The 15,292-nt window shown below is 41.2% G+C and overlaps 1 protein-coding gene across 3 annotated transcripts in view; it reads left to right on the forward strand.

Annotated features, from left to right (window-relative positions):
- The first annotated feature begins 746 nt into the window (after positions 1-746).
- Positions 747-15,292, forward strand: part of artn (artemin) — a 40,863-nt gene continuing 26,317 nt past the window's right edge. For 2 of the 3 annotated variants that reach the window (XM_028588282.1, XM_028588283.1), the window contains exon 1: positions 747-963. In XM_028588282.1, the coding sequence (XP_028444083.1) occupies positions 876-963 (88 nt within the window). In that variant the 5' untranslated portion in view covers positions 747-875. Of the gene's footprint in view, positions 964-2,521; positions 2,662-15,292 lie in introns of those variants that run through there. The other variant, XM_028588284.1, reaches the window with a different exon arrangement.

Below are 15,292 nucleotides of genomic sequence, written 5' to 3' on the forward strand. Positions count from 1 at the left end.
AAATCTATGTAATTCACAATAAAAGTTATGGTCATTTAATGACCAAAACATCATATCAGTTGGATACAAAAAGCAGAAATGAAAAGGGGGTTACACTTAATAATAACCCTCACTAATAAATGGTAAATTGATAGGTAATTAAATTTAAGTTAATAGTTATTTTACTTGTTAACTAGTCTATATCGACAACGGTTCATTTAAGGGGTAGTTCTGTGCTGCCGAAATCTCCACCGGATGTCCCTTTTTTTGTGTTTACTTTAAACTGCGGTCGCATCAAGCAACATTAATCGGAACCTCTGAGCAAGGTTACACGCTGAAAAGGGCAAGTTTTAAGGAAAATTTGGATCGTGCAACTAGGCAGGCCTGCTTGGTTCTTTCAGGGAATGATTGTAAAGATTTACAAAGAAGATGTTTACGGCATTTACTGACAAACTGGGACGTTTTGGGACCGATTGGCGGGGATTTGCTATGGACGAAGTACATACGGAGATACACTAATAACCATGTATCCAGCTAATTTAAATAGCTCACGTTACTGTATTGTGTCAACAGTTAACTTCATTTAACACTGTATGTGGCGTTTTCTTTTGCTGGGGTGAAAATGTTCCACCAAAACAAGTTCTTTCCCGGGACTATTTTTACAGAGGCACCGTTGCTCCATCCGGCGCTTAGCCCCGCCCAAGACCATTGTGATTGGTTTAAAGCAATGCCAATAAACCAGAGCACGTTTTTCTCCCATCCAGCGCTGTGGAGGAAGATCTGGCAATGCGAGACAAACAAACAATGAAATGATAATGAATAATGTTGAACGTAGTCAGTGACGTGTGAGCAGAGATGAAATGGAGAGAAGATAACTTTGCTGAAAAGACAAGAGGATGGAGGTGACCCTGTTGCTCTGTATAGGTTTTGAAAGTACTACCATGGCGGAAGTTCAAAAGTTAAGAGGTCTCCAGCATGTTTTGGGTACGTTTTGTTTTTTTCTCCTTTTGTTCACAAGTTTTTACAAGTATCTTTGGCTTACTTGGCATTCAGTGTCAGGTGGTGCTTCCTGTGGAGCAGACGCAGTTCACTGAGCAGGTTAGTCATGAATAAATGTGTGGCTCGGAGAGGTGCGTTCCAGGTCACTCCTCAGTGCCCCTCTGAGCTGCTGTCTCCTGCCCCGCTGCCCCTGCCAGGCCTCCACCACCATCCCCTCACCCCCACCCATTAGACAGCCTTTTCAAGCCAAGCGGAGACCCTGGTCGGCGGAGGGTGGCAGGTTCAGGCTCCAGCAGCGATCAACTAGCCGCCGCTGCCCATAGAAGGAGCCGCGGCCTTCGGAGGGTTTCAATCCTGTGTTTCTGGTTGGGTGTGTGTGTGTGTGTGGGGGGGGGCTGGAGATGTTGTGTGGAGGAGGAGGGAGGAGGGGTGCTCCTGACTGCAGAGCCACAATCAGGAGAGGGGTTTTAAAAAGGCTGCAGTGAAGTTTTACTTGAGTCCCAGCCAATCTTGATAAGTCACACAGGATTGAGGGTTGCACACCAGCGTTTGCTTGCGGGAAATGTGTTCCCTGAAACCTGTACGCTCTTTTACTGTGCTCTCTGGGCAAACAGTTTGCTGTGTCAGAGATGGTTTATCATTTTAAAGAACACTGACTTCAGAGGTAAAGGTACTGAGGTCACACTTCTAATCTCACTCCTTTTTTTTTTTTTTTTTGGAACCCATTTTACTGGTAATAAAAAATGCGTGACTGCTGCTCATCCACTCACGGAGCTGACTTGGTTTTTAGGGTGCTAAATTGTTAAATTAACTCATGAAAAAACAATGGCAGAGAATGCCTATGTACAGGTTCCAGAAGCATTTACTACTCAAGCTCGCTCTTTATATTTCCTCACAAGGTGGCATTTTATAAACTGTTCTATTTACACTTTAATCACTAAAAAAATGAAAAAGTACATGCTGCATATATAAGGATAGAGAAAGCATTTGTGTGTTGTGCAGTTACACTTATCTATGAGGACTATGCATTAGTATACACATTGAACATGCACACATTCATGCATGCTAAGAGCCAGAAACCCCTAAAAAGAACGCTCACCTTGCCCTATGCCCCATTGATACAGTGCTGTCAAGCTGAGGTCTAAAAATTGATGGGAGTGGCTAATAAGTTCATTCTTTTAATGTGTATCCTCACATGTCCCCTAGCTCCCTTCATCGCCGGTGAGTGCTTCCTATACTGTGAACTTGTGATCATGTGTAGCCGGTGCTGAGTTGATTTTTAATGCCACAGTAAGCGATCGTGTGATGGAGGAGGGAACATGACACCGCAGTCTTTTAAACGCACACACATCTGCACATGACGCTTCAGTCGGCCCACACCTGTCCTGCAGCAGGACGCACGGCACGGCACGGCACGCCACGCCACGAGAGCCCTCCTCTGACAGTAGCCGGTTCAGTCCCCGCAGAATCAGCGCTGTCACTCTCTGACATGTCTCCAGCCATGGGGAGCACCGAGAGCTGGACTGCGCCACTATGCCACAGGATTTAACCGAGGAAGCGACGCAGAGCTCCGCGGAGAATATCCAGGTGTGCGCGGATTATTCTACAGCAGCTGAACGCCCGCAGCTTGCGTTTTTACACTCACGTCCATGATCGGGAGGGCGAGCAAACTCCAAGGCAAAGGTAAGACTAGGCTACTGATGACAAATGTGCTGTGAACAGTCAGAGAGAGCCCTGACCTGAGTTCAGTCTCAAAGTTTCTGAAGCCCATCAAAACCCCCCAATGCAAGACACAATCCTTTTAAAAGACAAATGTGTGATTTGTGATATTGGTCTATTTCAAATGAAATTGACTTGACTTGAAAGGTTTTAACAGCTATGCCCAAATATATAGATATATATATATATATATAAATGACAGTAATGGAATAAATTGTAAAAATGTCCATTTGCTTCAGCCTACATTCCACATGCCTTTTAGAGATATTTACAGAGAATACTCACATTCGACAGGATAATATCTAAATTAATATACTTCCAATATATCACCAACAAAGATATGATTTAAAAAAAAAAATATTGTGTTATATATAGCAAACACATACAATGAATAGTTAGATATTGAGGCATTTTGGTGTTGAGTTGCAGCTCCACAACTGATAACTCGGTTGTCTCCATCTCTGGGACATACAGTAGCCTAACTGGTCTCTTCATCTACTACTTACTCATCAGTGATTGCTATGGATTTGAATGCAAAAATAGTGAGGGACAGAGGTTTAATAACAGGATTCAGATTAATCATCTTATTTAATTTAAAAATGATTTTGTTAATTTTATTTTGGAAGGGCATATTCTGTGGCATATATGGAAGTTAAAGTCTAGTTTTACTTCCCTAGAACAATAAGGTGATCTTTATAGGCTACTAAATGTTTATGTACTATATGTTTATGATACTTAATGGCTAAGGATATTATCCCTACAGACACGCAGCCTTATTGTTCTGGGACAATCCAACTGTACTTTTTTGTTTCGTATATCAAAGTGAGTTAGTATGTTAAATTCTTTATCACAACAAATTGATTTTAATATATCACTATTAAAGTGTGGAAAGAGTTTACTGTTTTTTTGGTAAAATTGCATAATTGGAGTCATAAGCACATCTCTTTGTTATTCTAACATACCATACTCTGAGGGAAACGATGTGCTTTGTTTACACTGTAATTTCTATAATGGCAGCATTTGTCTGTTTGTCATTACTTCCATTCTTCCACTTTGTAAGAGAAAATATACAACAACTCCGTCTCATGTTGAGAGAGTGGATTCTGAGGAGATGGAAGTGGAGAATGAGTTTGGGACAACATTACAGTACATACAATGATTTGTTGGATTGAGTTCAGCTCAGCAGCTCCCCTGTCCAAGTGTCTATTTTAGGTACGTCGCTGTAATGTGTTAAGGCAATATTTAACAGCTCTCTGTATTGTTTACAGAATCCAAATCTATTTGCCAAGAATATTACATGTGGGAGGAATTCCACTTCAGATGCTTTCACTCGATAAGCTTTTATCTGGACAGGATCACGCAGGTTACAAAAGGGACACGTAGACCGGTGTGTGCCAGTGTTAAAAGTGCTACATGTTGTATAATTTGACTTTAATATCAATTCGTCATTCATCAAAGCTGTATTTGTTGCTTTCTTCAAACATTTCCAACTTCATTTCTAAAGACGATGTGTAACGTGAGATGGCTCCGGGGAATAACTTGTCTCTTTTATATCATTGTTTGGGTTTTATAGACTAACTATGACATACATTTTCCGTCATTATCATTCAAGCCGCTGCAAATCCACGGTCCAACCCTGTCCCTGACCCCGTCCAGCACCAATCAGCAGCACAGACTAGCCGGTGAACATAGAGGTAGAGCTGTAAGAATTCCAAATTTTACTGTCCAATTAATTGTCTCAGAACATATTGCGATAAACAATATAATTGTCTTTTTCAGTCAAATTTGAAAAATATTTAAGTATTACTTTTTTAAAGTTTTGAATGAATCCCAGGATACATCGTTTGGTTTTATCACTGTCATGTGACCCAGATAATGAAATAACACAAGTACACGGCCTATGAAGTAAACCACGTCTCTTTATTATCATAAAACATTGTATTTTGTTCTTAAATAAACATAAAACTGTCAATTAGCCTTCAACAGTCATACCCCTTGGAACCTTAGCTAATGTTAGCAGCTAAATGCGGTTAAACATAGAATTTGTGATTATGTAAAAAAATTGTGATAAGACTATTATGTAATAATCACATAGTTACAGGCCTAGTGGAGCACTAAGCAGCTAAAGAGCCAGATATGTTCCACAGGAGCTGATTGAAACCAAATAAGCAATTTTAAAAGGCAGTGTGATAGATAGATAGATAGATAGATAGATAGATAGATAGATAGATAGACTTTTATTGATCCCACAATGGGAATTTTTTGTGCAACAGCAGCAAAATATCAGACACACAACACACATACAGAATGAACATGAAATAAAAAATACATTTAAACATTAAATACAAAATTTACAACCCACATACATAGTGTATGTTTAACAAAATAAAATATGTATAATGTGAATGTTGTACTTACAATTGTTAGGTGGCTGGACGAAATAACTATTTCTATTCTCATGAACCTCCCACCTGTGCACCGTGTGCGCCGCTCGTCACTAAAATACCACACAGACGGGAAAGAGAATTTCAAGGTCAGGAAAATACCAAAGTGTCGGAGCGCTGCCACAATAATAGGGCCCATAGGTTGCTCTGCTAAACTGGCCAGCTGTTGGCTATAGTGAGCCACTGTTGTCAGGTTTTCTGAACCAACGTGTCGAGCTACAGCTCAAACTGATATGGAATGGTACCAGAACATGAACAGCTTTTACTGGCATCAAACCATCGAGGCAGATTTGTAAGGGTAGACTGCTAGATTGATTGACAGTGGACTACCCAAGATATTCCTCCTTGTCAGTGTTTTGGTTCATTTTGTAAAAAGAAAAGTTTAATGAAATCTTAAAGTTACAGTAGGCTACAAAAAAAAAAAAAAAAAAAGAATGCAGGCAATGAATGCGCAGAACAATCAATAGCAACGCTCTCTCGCTCTCGCTCTCTCTCTCGCTCTCTCTCTCTCTCTCTCTCTCTCTCTCGCAGAACAGCCAATAGCAACGCTCTCTCTCTCTCACGTAGAACAGCCAATAGCAACGCTCGCTCTCTCTGAAATGACCTGTGCTTTAAAGTGATGGTTCGGATTAATTTCACCCTAGGGTCCTTTGCACCATGACCTCGAGCCAAACACCCCCCCAGAAGCTTTTTTCACCTGGGTCGAACATTGGGAGAGTTAGCGTAGATTAGCGTAGAGTAGCGTAGAGTTGCGTTATCAGCTGAATAGCTTATTAGCGCAGGGGCTAATGGACCCACGTTTGTATCTCGTAAATGACCCCACTAATAATGCCCGAAATGATACCAAACTTCTACACTAGTACATATAGGTTATGTACTCATAAAACGATGGATTGGAAAGTTTGTAAGTACACCAGAAGTTTATGAACACTTGCCTGCTCTCTTCTGCTCTCTTCTGCTCTCTGTTGCTGCTGCTGCTGCTACCTGCAGTTAGACGAGTGCTTAGGGATGTCTACAAATTACTACACCGAAAAGAGATACAACAAAAATATTTATTAATTTAATGATTAAATAAGGTAATGTCTCCAAACTTATCTCAGTTATTACTTGTCTCCTGCTAGTTATACTACAGCACTTATTTAAAAAAAAAAGTTAAATAAAAAAATATTTTTGTTGCCTCTCTTTTCGGTGTTGTAATTTGTAGACGGCCCTAAGCACTCGTCTTACTGCCGGCAGCAGCAACAACAGCAGAGAGCAGAAGCCAGCAGGCAAGTGTTCATAAACTTCTGGTGTACTTACAAACTTTCCAATCCATCGTTTTATGAGTACATAACCTATATGTACTAGTGTAGAAGTTTGGTATCATTTCTGGCATTATTAGTGGGGTCATTTACGAGATACAAACGTGGGTCCATTAGCCCCTGCGCTAATAAGCTATTCAGCTGATAACGCTACTCTACGCTAACTCTCCCAATGTTAGACCCAGGTGAAAAAAGCTTCTGGGGGGGGGGTGTTTGGCTCAAGGTCATGGTGCAAAGGACCATAGGGTGAAATTACTCCGAACCATTACTTTAAGTACAGAGGTAAAAATTTGTACTACCTTGTCATTTGCAAGTGCCTTTCATCATTTTCAAGTATTAATTGTAAAGGTTGCTTTTAGTCCAAAGCTAGTCTCGCTTTGCCATACCTTCCTCCACTGCGCTGCGTAGGAGGGTCTGGCTAGTCCACACAGCATTCCGGGATGGGAGAAAAACGTGCTCACAATCGTCATGGGTGGCGTTAAGCTCCGCACTGTGCCTCTGCAAAATAGCCCCGGGAAGGAACTTGTTTTGGTGGAACATGTGTATGTTAAAAGGTTGTTTTAGTTGTGCAACAGAAAAACTCAGATTGGACAGATAGTCTAGTCTAGTCTTTACCCTGCAGAGATCTGAGGAGCAGTTAACCATAGTCCTCATACATCCACCGGAGTTTAAAATTCCAACACAAAGAAAGAGGAAGGAAACGGACATCGGCGAAAAGACATGCATCCGGCGGAACGTCGAGGATATAGACTAGTCCAAAGCAGGCAGAGCTAAAACGTGGCCGATGGGGAAATCACTTTTGAGATATAAGGCAGGACTCAGATCAAAGGGGTCTCTGGAAAATGTGGTCTTACTTTAGAAAAACACAGTCAGCATCTTACAGCCAGTGCTGTAAGATGCTGCTGATCATCTTGACCATGGCATCCCCTGCTTTATCGTCTGTTTTAAAATAAATGGGACCATAATTTACTAAATGTAATATCGTGCTGTATTAAAAAAGACTTGAAATCAGCGATTGAGTCTATAAACTCATTATGAAAATGTTCACTGAGGTAATGAATCAAGTGAGAAGTAGGCTCATTTTCCCATAGACTTCTATAGAAACAGACTTCTTTTTGGAGCCAGGGGAGTCAGACCCGGAAGCTTTGTCCATTATTTTTACAGTCTATGCTATGAACCCATACTGTATAACAGGAATACAGGACATTATTGCTATCGTGTTTGTGTGTGTGTGTGTGTTTGTGTGTGTGTTTTCATGTAGCCGTAGCAATAATAACATGTCACTTATTTACTTCTTACCCCCTCTGTGGGGTAAATCTGGTGTTTCTACAAGCCCCCTCTCACGGGGCAGTGATTGCATGGTGGCATTAGGAAGAGTTATGGGCTGCGAGCAGCTACTGGCAGGATAGCAGTGGCCTGCTTTATTGCAAAATGTGCTAATGATCAGCAAAGTTTGGCAGGCACAGAAACACTCGTTACCACAGCAGCTAACGTTCATCAGACAGTGATCATTTATGCATCTGGCTGCTTTTAGAGAGAGACCTAGAACAGCAGCCGCAAAAGTCACCAGTAGCAAAGGTGAGCATTTGGGAATTCTTAATTATTTAAAAGAATCTTAGTAAAACAAAAAGTGATGATAGTGAAATACTAGCAAGTTTTCTTTCTGGGAGATAAAAAAGAATGTCCACTAGTCTTAGTGGTGTAGTGGTTTACCAAGTTAGTTTTATTGAGATGTGTTGTGGCGGGTTAGTTCTCTTAGTAGTTATCTACAGGACCATTTAGCATATAGTTATAGTTTTTTTTTAGTGATCCACATTTGTTTTATGGATGGCTATTTGTAGTTCTTCCTCATCTTGAAGGTCTGTCTGAAGGTAAACCAAAGATTGGACTGCAGCCCCAACGGACTGTGCAAGATTTAAAATGCCCAAATGAAGAAAAAAAAAATCTATCAAAATTATAATACAAATAAAGTGAGATACAATAGACATATGCATTTTGTTGTGTTATGAGTAAATGAAAAACATATGTTAAAAGGACAATTATTAAACTTTTTGTCAATAATACCTGAATTAATTGTTTTTCACTGTGACAGGAATTTTCCATGCCATATTCAAATCAAATCCCAGCACAGACCTGCCATTACTTAATACAAAGCGCTGTCATTAGTATTCATGAAGAGGTGCAAGGAGATAGAATTGTGTTGTCCATGCCCAAATGAAAAACTATCACCTGTCCAATCAAAACGTGGGGGCGGTGGGACAGTTTTAAGGAACTCTCAATCACAAATGTGTCCATCAGCTGGTATCAGTGATGATAAGGTCTGTCCATAGTTCTGTCCCCCAAGCTGTGAGATAAACAGTATTTATGGCATTGACAATTGGGACAATTTGTAGTTGACTTAAAACCATGCCAGTATAACAGGGTCTCCCTTTCACTGGTCTATATCAATGACATTCCACTTCCAAGATTGTTCAGGTGCTGCCGGAAATTCCAACGAAACGTCCCCTCATATCTGTCACCTTCCTCTTTCTTTGTGCTGGCGTTCTAAACTCCGGTGGATTTCTGAGGACTATTTCAGAGGATGGTTAACTGCTCCTCAGATCTCTGCAGGGTAAATCAAGACCGCTAGCTAGACTATCTGTCCAATCTGAGTTTTCTGTTGCACGACTAAAACAACTTTTGAACGTACACATGTTCCTTCCCGAGACTATTTTGCGGCAGCCACCCATGACAATTGTGATTGGTTTAAAGAAATGCCAATAAACCAGAGCACATTTTTCTCCCATCATGGGAATGCTGTGTGGATTAGCCAGACCCTCCTCCGCGGCGCTGTGGAGGAAGGTCTGGCAAAGCGAGACTATCTTTGTACTAACAGAAACCATTTCTGGTTACATTGCTTTTTACAAGTAACACTGGAAAATGATGAAGGCACTTGCCAATGACAAGGTAGTACAAATTGTAAACCACACTTTGGTGTTTCATTTTTACCTCTGTACTTAAAGCTGTGGTATAGGCAGTTTATTTTTGGCGTTGTTAGGCAAACATTCCATAATAAGTATTGCAATTTAATTGGTCTGAAAAATAACCAGACTTCTGCACCTCTGCTTGGCTCTCTTTTTAGGCTTCAGAAAATGTAGCCGTCACGGAAGACTTCAATCACAGGTCATTTCAGAGAGAGCGAGCGTTGCTATTGGCTGTTCTGCGAGAGAGAGCGTTGCTATTGGCTGTTCTGTGCATACAATGCCTGTGCAACAGAGGGGAGAGCTGCTTTAAATTCTGACGTTTTTATGCATTCTTTTTTTGCATTGTAGCCTACTGCAACTTTAAGATTTCATTAAACTCATTTTTTTTTCTTTTTACAAAATTTACCAAAACACTGACAACAAGGAATATCTTGGGTAGTGCACTGTAAATCCACCAAAACAAGTTACCTTCCCGAGGCTTTTTGGCAGAGGCACCGTTGCTCTGTCCGGTGTTTAGCACCGCCCAAGACGATTGCGATTGGTTTAAAGAATGCTGTGTGGATTAGCCAGACCCTCCTCCGCAGCGCTGTGGAGGAAGGTCTGGATATGTGAGACCTTTGCATTGCCAGACCCTTTCTGTCCTGATGTTTTCGGCTCCATACTAAAGCTCTCTCTCTTAGAGACCTCCATGGTGGTCCTGCCTTCACCTTTCCAGTCTCTGGGACTTCTTTGTGGTTTGGTTGTACTTGTGTCAGATCTCGAGTAGTCTCTAAGATTGTGATCATTCTCTGTACACAATAAATTGTTGTTGCTTCATTGCAGGTAGGTGAACATCAACGTCTTATTTCACAACCCAGATGAACCTCAATGAAATGTCTAATACATGAATATTCTGTAAGTAGGTGGAAAGAGCACGCACCTTCATCTGTTTGCTGCTGTTTTCCTGGCTGTAATATTTTATTTTTAATAATTCTGAATATTGTAAAGATTATACAAACCTGAAAAAAGAAAGAGATTTGGATATAAAGATTCATATCAACAGCTTTACTGAGTAAAGTAAGCCCTGAACCAGAATAGGGGCTGTAATTTATCTGCAAGCTAACATTCTGTTTCGGCCTGTTGTAGCTGCACTCTATCAGGTTGTGTGTACTATTTCAGCTGTAGTAGAATGTGAAAACAGGTTGTGATGTATGTGGCAAAAATATGAATGTGGAAGGCTTAATATGGAAGGCTTAATATGGAAGCAAAGGATATTCTTGGAAATATCAAGTCAGTGCACAAACAGAGCTAACATCTCCCAGACCACCTGAGACACTGACGTCCTAATTAGCATTCCTTTAGTCCAGAGCTGTGGAGCAAGGTCTTGCCCTTAACATTCTCTAGTTAATTGGTATTTCTTTAAACCAATCACAGTCGTCTTGGGCGGCGCTAAGCGCCAAACAGAGCCACGGTGCCTCTGCAAAATAGCCTCGGGAAGGAACTTGTTTTGGTGGAACGTGGACGTTCAAAGGTTGTTTTAGTCGTGCAACAGAAAACTTGGACAGATAGTCTAGCTAGCTGTCTGAGATCTGAGGAGCACTTTACCATAGTCCTCATAAATCCACCAGAGCTTAGAACGCCAACACAAAGAAAGAGGAAGGTGACAGACATCCGGCCAAAATGAGTGACATCTGGCGGAATTTCCGGCGACAGACTATAGACTATTATTCCTTTAGGCTGGGTCAGACTTACGCGTACAGTGTCAGGACAGTAAAGTACTAAACAATGGTAGATTCACATTCACAATTATCTAACCTGTGTTAAAAAAAACAAAATATTGTATTTTCAGAAAGGCTACCCTGACTTGGTAACTTTTGAATGGAGACTAAGAAAATAAAACAAGCGCTTGCCACATGCCCGGTGGTGGAAGCAGTCTGCCGGGTGCTGAGCTCACAACAACACATCAACATCTGCTCCACAGCAGTCCCGCTCACACGCTGGGAAATCCAAACAGCCCCACTTCATTTATAAATGCTCAATTTATATAAAAATGTCTTCTGGACATCTATCAAGAGGTTCTGACGAGGGAATGCTGGCTCAACTGTCTCTGTGTAGACACATAAACATGGAGAGGATGCATTTTGTTCCAAAGCACGCGTGATTGGATGCCAGTGTTAGGGAAATGACACTGAATTTGGAGGCTTTGTGGATCACAATTAAACTTTGGCCATGATGGACTTTCTGACTTGCTGTAGTTCTTATAATTAAATACTCCACTCATCTCTCTTTGTGGTATCACTGTGGGCTTGAAAGGTCGTTTTATCCTTCACACTTGAAATGATGTCTGTTACATTTGATTCCAAAGGTAAAAAGCTTTTACGGCAAGATTATGTGAAGTGACATTTCCTCAGAAACTGAGTAGATATCTCCATATGAACTAGGTGTACAAGTCATCCAACCACATCTAAAAATGAATGGCTACACTCAAAGCTGCCTTTGAGTGTGGCCATTCATTTTGGCTAAAGGCATTTCTCTAAACAGAGCCAACATCTCCCAGACCGCCTGAGACACTGACGTCCTAATTAGCGTTACTATAGTCTCACATTGCCAGACCTTCCTCCACACAGCGGCGGAGCAAGGTCTGTCCCTTCCACACAGCATTCTGGGATGGTAGAAAAACATGCTCTGGTTTATTGGCATTTCTTTAAACCAATCACAATCGTCTTGGGCGGCGCTAAGCGCCAGACGGAGCCATGGTGCCTCTGCAAAATAGCCTCGAGAAGGAACTTGTTTTGGTGGAACGTGTGTACGTTCAAAGCTTGTTTTAGTCATGCAACAGAAAACTCAGATTGGACAGATACTCAAAGGCAGTGTTTAAAGCCTGCTGTCATAGCATCCAGTGGTGGAATGTAACTAAGTACATTTACTCCAGTGCTGTACTTAAGTACACATTTGAGGTACTTGGTAGGTCTTGTCTTTTCATGCCAGTTTCTACTTCTACTCCGCTACATTTCAGTGAGAAATAATGTACTTTTTACTAGTGATGACCAAATGAAGCTTAGTGAAGCATTTTCTTTATTTTCTGAGCCCACTAGATGGCGCTTTTGATGATACAAGCCTTCCATGATCGCCACCCCCTCCACGCAGTTGCTAGTAGCCAAGAAGGACATGGAGGATTAAAAAACATGATTGAGTCTTCAGAAGAAGTCATTATTTTCACTCAAGTGTCAGCGCAGGAAAGTCACCGCAATTTTCTGAACATAGACGTGCTGAGAAATACAGTGTGGTATTAGTACTTTTACTTAAGTAAAGGATCTGAATACTTCTTCCACCGCTGATAGCATCCTCTGGCTACCTGAATCCAGATGCTGTTAAGGCTGGAACTCGATTTTTGCAAGTTGCATGTAGGCGAACATACATGCGTTTCTTGTGTACTTGTATGGATTTCAAGTATTAAATTATTTATTTTTAACCGGAGCTGATCAGACAATCGGCTTGCTCGACGCAGGTTTTCACAACATACTGTTAAGATTTAGGAGGTGTGTGTGTTGGCTCCTGTGTTGGCTCCTCTGCACCCTAAAATTAGCCATAACACCCTTCTTTGAAGAAACCCATCAAAACATTAAGTTTTTGTGTATCTTCATAGAAGCATATACAATAATGTGGGTTAGTATGTGTAAATGGTAACCTTTTTTTTTTAACCTTTATTTATCCAGGGAAGTCGATTGAGAACAAATTCTCATTTGCAACGACGACCTGTCACATTCAAGGGCACCTCAGTGGTGGTAATGAGGGAAGGACAAGCGCTGCTCTTTCACTTTCCCCACCCAGATTTGATCCTGTCGGTCTGGGGATTGAACTGACGACCTCCCGGTCACACACTCGCTCCTTTAACCTTCAAGGCCACCACTGCCTTCAACTTCCCTTCTATCTTACCAGCACTCCGATCTCGAAACGTGTCATCCAGGGGCTTTTTGCTGGCTCGAGGGCTGTTGCTCAGACTACAGATTGTATTCTGTACTGCCTCATCTTTTTACTTGGCATTAGATGTGTACAAAAGCCTTAGATGAGCATTTGTTTATTTAATGAATGTGTAAAATGATTTGAATGAACTTTAAAGTCAATCACAGAAATGCCCTCAGGTTGTAGCACAGAACTTCCAGACAGAAAAACTTTGATTTTCCCTCAGGGTGATGCTTGTGTGGTTTGGTTCCTGAGGAATGCAGGAAGAGGACTAGCATGGCCTCCCTCTGGTGACGTTGAATCAAACTTCAGCATTTTTGTCGGAATGCTTCACATTGTCTTTCTCACTGAGATGTATACAGTGGACATATTTGTGAGGCAGAAATGAAGTGTGTGTAATAGATCAGCTCTGGCTTGACCTTTTTCTGAGAACTTCATTTGTTTATTACTCATAGACACTTAAAGTGTGTGTGTGTGTGTGTGTGTGTGTGTGTGTGTGTGTGTGTGTGTGTGTGTGTGTGTGGTTGCTGTCAGAGTGTTACCAAGCAATGTAATCATGTACAAACATTCCTGTGTAATGTCAGGATGGTTTAAGGTCTCTTATGACCTGGTTTGTAAAAGAGGAGCTTAATCCTATTACCGGCCCTGGTGGCAAACACCGGTGAGTTAGGATATGAATAAAGATTAGATATTTGGCAGCCGTGGAGACTTTCACAAACAGTCTGTTGGTAGGTTGGAATTGGCAGAAAATCAAAGGGCTAGACAGCTGCTCAAGTTTTGCTTTATCTCTGCTGTAAGAGGTAGCCTGGCTGTGTGGCGCAAGCTGTGTTTTTGTTGCCCTTCAGCAGTGTTTTCCTTCAGTTTGTGGAAGACTTAGGTGCACGTATTTGGCGGGGGGGTTTCAAAAAAAAAAAAATGCAATTTCCCCAGCCATTTTGTCTCTCTTTGTGAGTTTTTGTGTCTTTTTGTAGTCGTGTTGTGTCTCTTTTGGGTAATTTTTCTTTTCTTTGGGGTTGTTTGGCGTCTCTTTGTAGTCGGTGTAGTCTCTTTTTCACATCATTTAGGACCGTTATTATCACCATATCTGTGTCTAAAACATTGGGAAAGCTAGAGCAGATCATAAATAAATAACTTAAAGCTTAAAGACAGAACTTGCTAAAGAAGTCCAACTACAATCATTTGATCTGAGAAAAGTCTTTTAGTTATATTCATTCGCCTTAGGTGGTTCCCAAAACGCAGAAGAATACAGACCGAATCACTCATGTCGTGCTAACACAAAATGCTAGCGTCATTGATAAACCAAATCTAGTGTTAGGAACAGCGACACGTCACCGCCGGTTGGACTGACTGCTAGTTTGGGTGGTGTCATTTTCTTTAGTCTGTGGCTCAACAGGTGAATTAGCTCTCCAAGCTCACGCTAGTCACAGTGTTGACATATGAAAGCATCAAACATGCATTTTAGATGAAGGAGATGAGAGTATGTTCAGTTGTTCCTCGTCCCTGTTTGCTCAGCGTTGTTAAATTTTATGTACGGGATGCAGGACCGTTTCTACCACAAAGTTGTAAAAAAAAAAAACATTGTGATTGGGTTTATGCCAGATTTAAAAAAATAAGTACTTGTGTCCTGCAGACATTCTTAATGAAACTGGAGGATTGGAAAGCATTTCAAATGTTTGTGTGCTCCATATCGGTAGTTGTGGTCAGGACCATGGTTGGCTTTGAGCTCTGCCAATCTTGACAAAGGAGAAAAACAAATGTCAAACTAAGTTAATCCAACCATAGGCAATAATCAAAACTGGCCAATGCAACCCCCCCAAAAAAACTATTGTAGTTCCCTTTACATAAATAAAGACATTTGCACCATAACTTGATGCAGAAAAGGCACAATTTGTTGCAGAATGCAGGAAATGAAGTGTTTGATATGGTCAAAATTTAAATTTCGCTC

The sequence above is a fragment of the Perca flavescens genome, chromosome 9 (genome assembly GCF_004354835.1).
Source record: "Perca flavescens isolate YP-PL-M2 chromosome 9, PFLA_1.0, whole genome shotgun sequence".
Classification (NCBI taxonomy): Eukaryota; Metazoa; Chordata; class Actinopteri; order Perciformes; family Percidae; genus Perca; species Perca flavescens.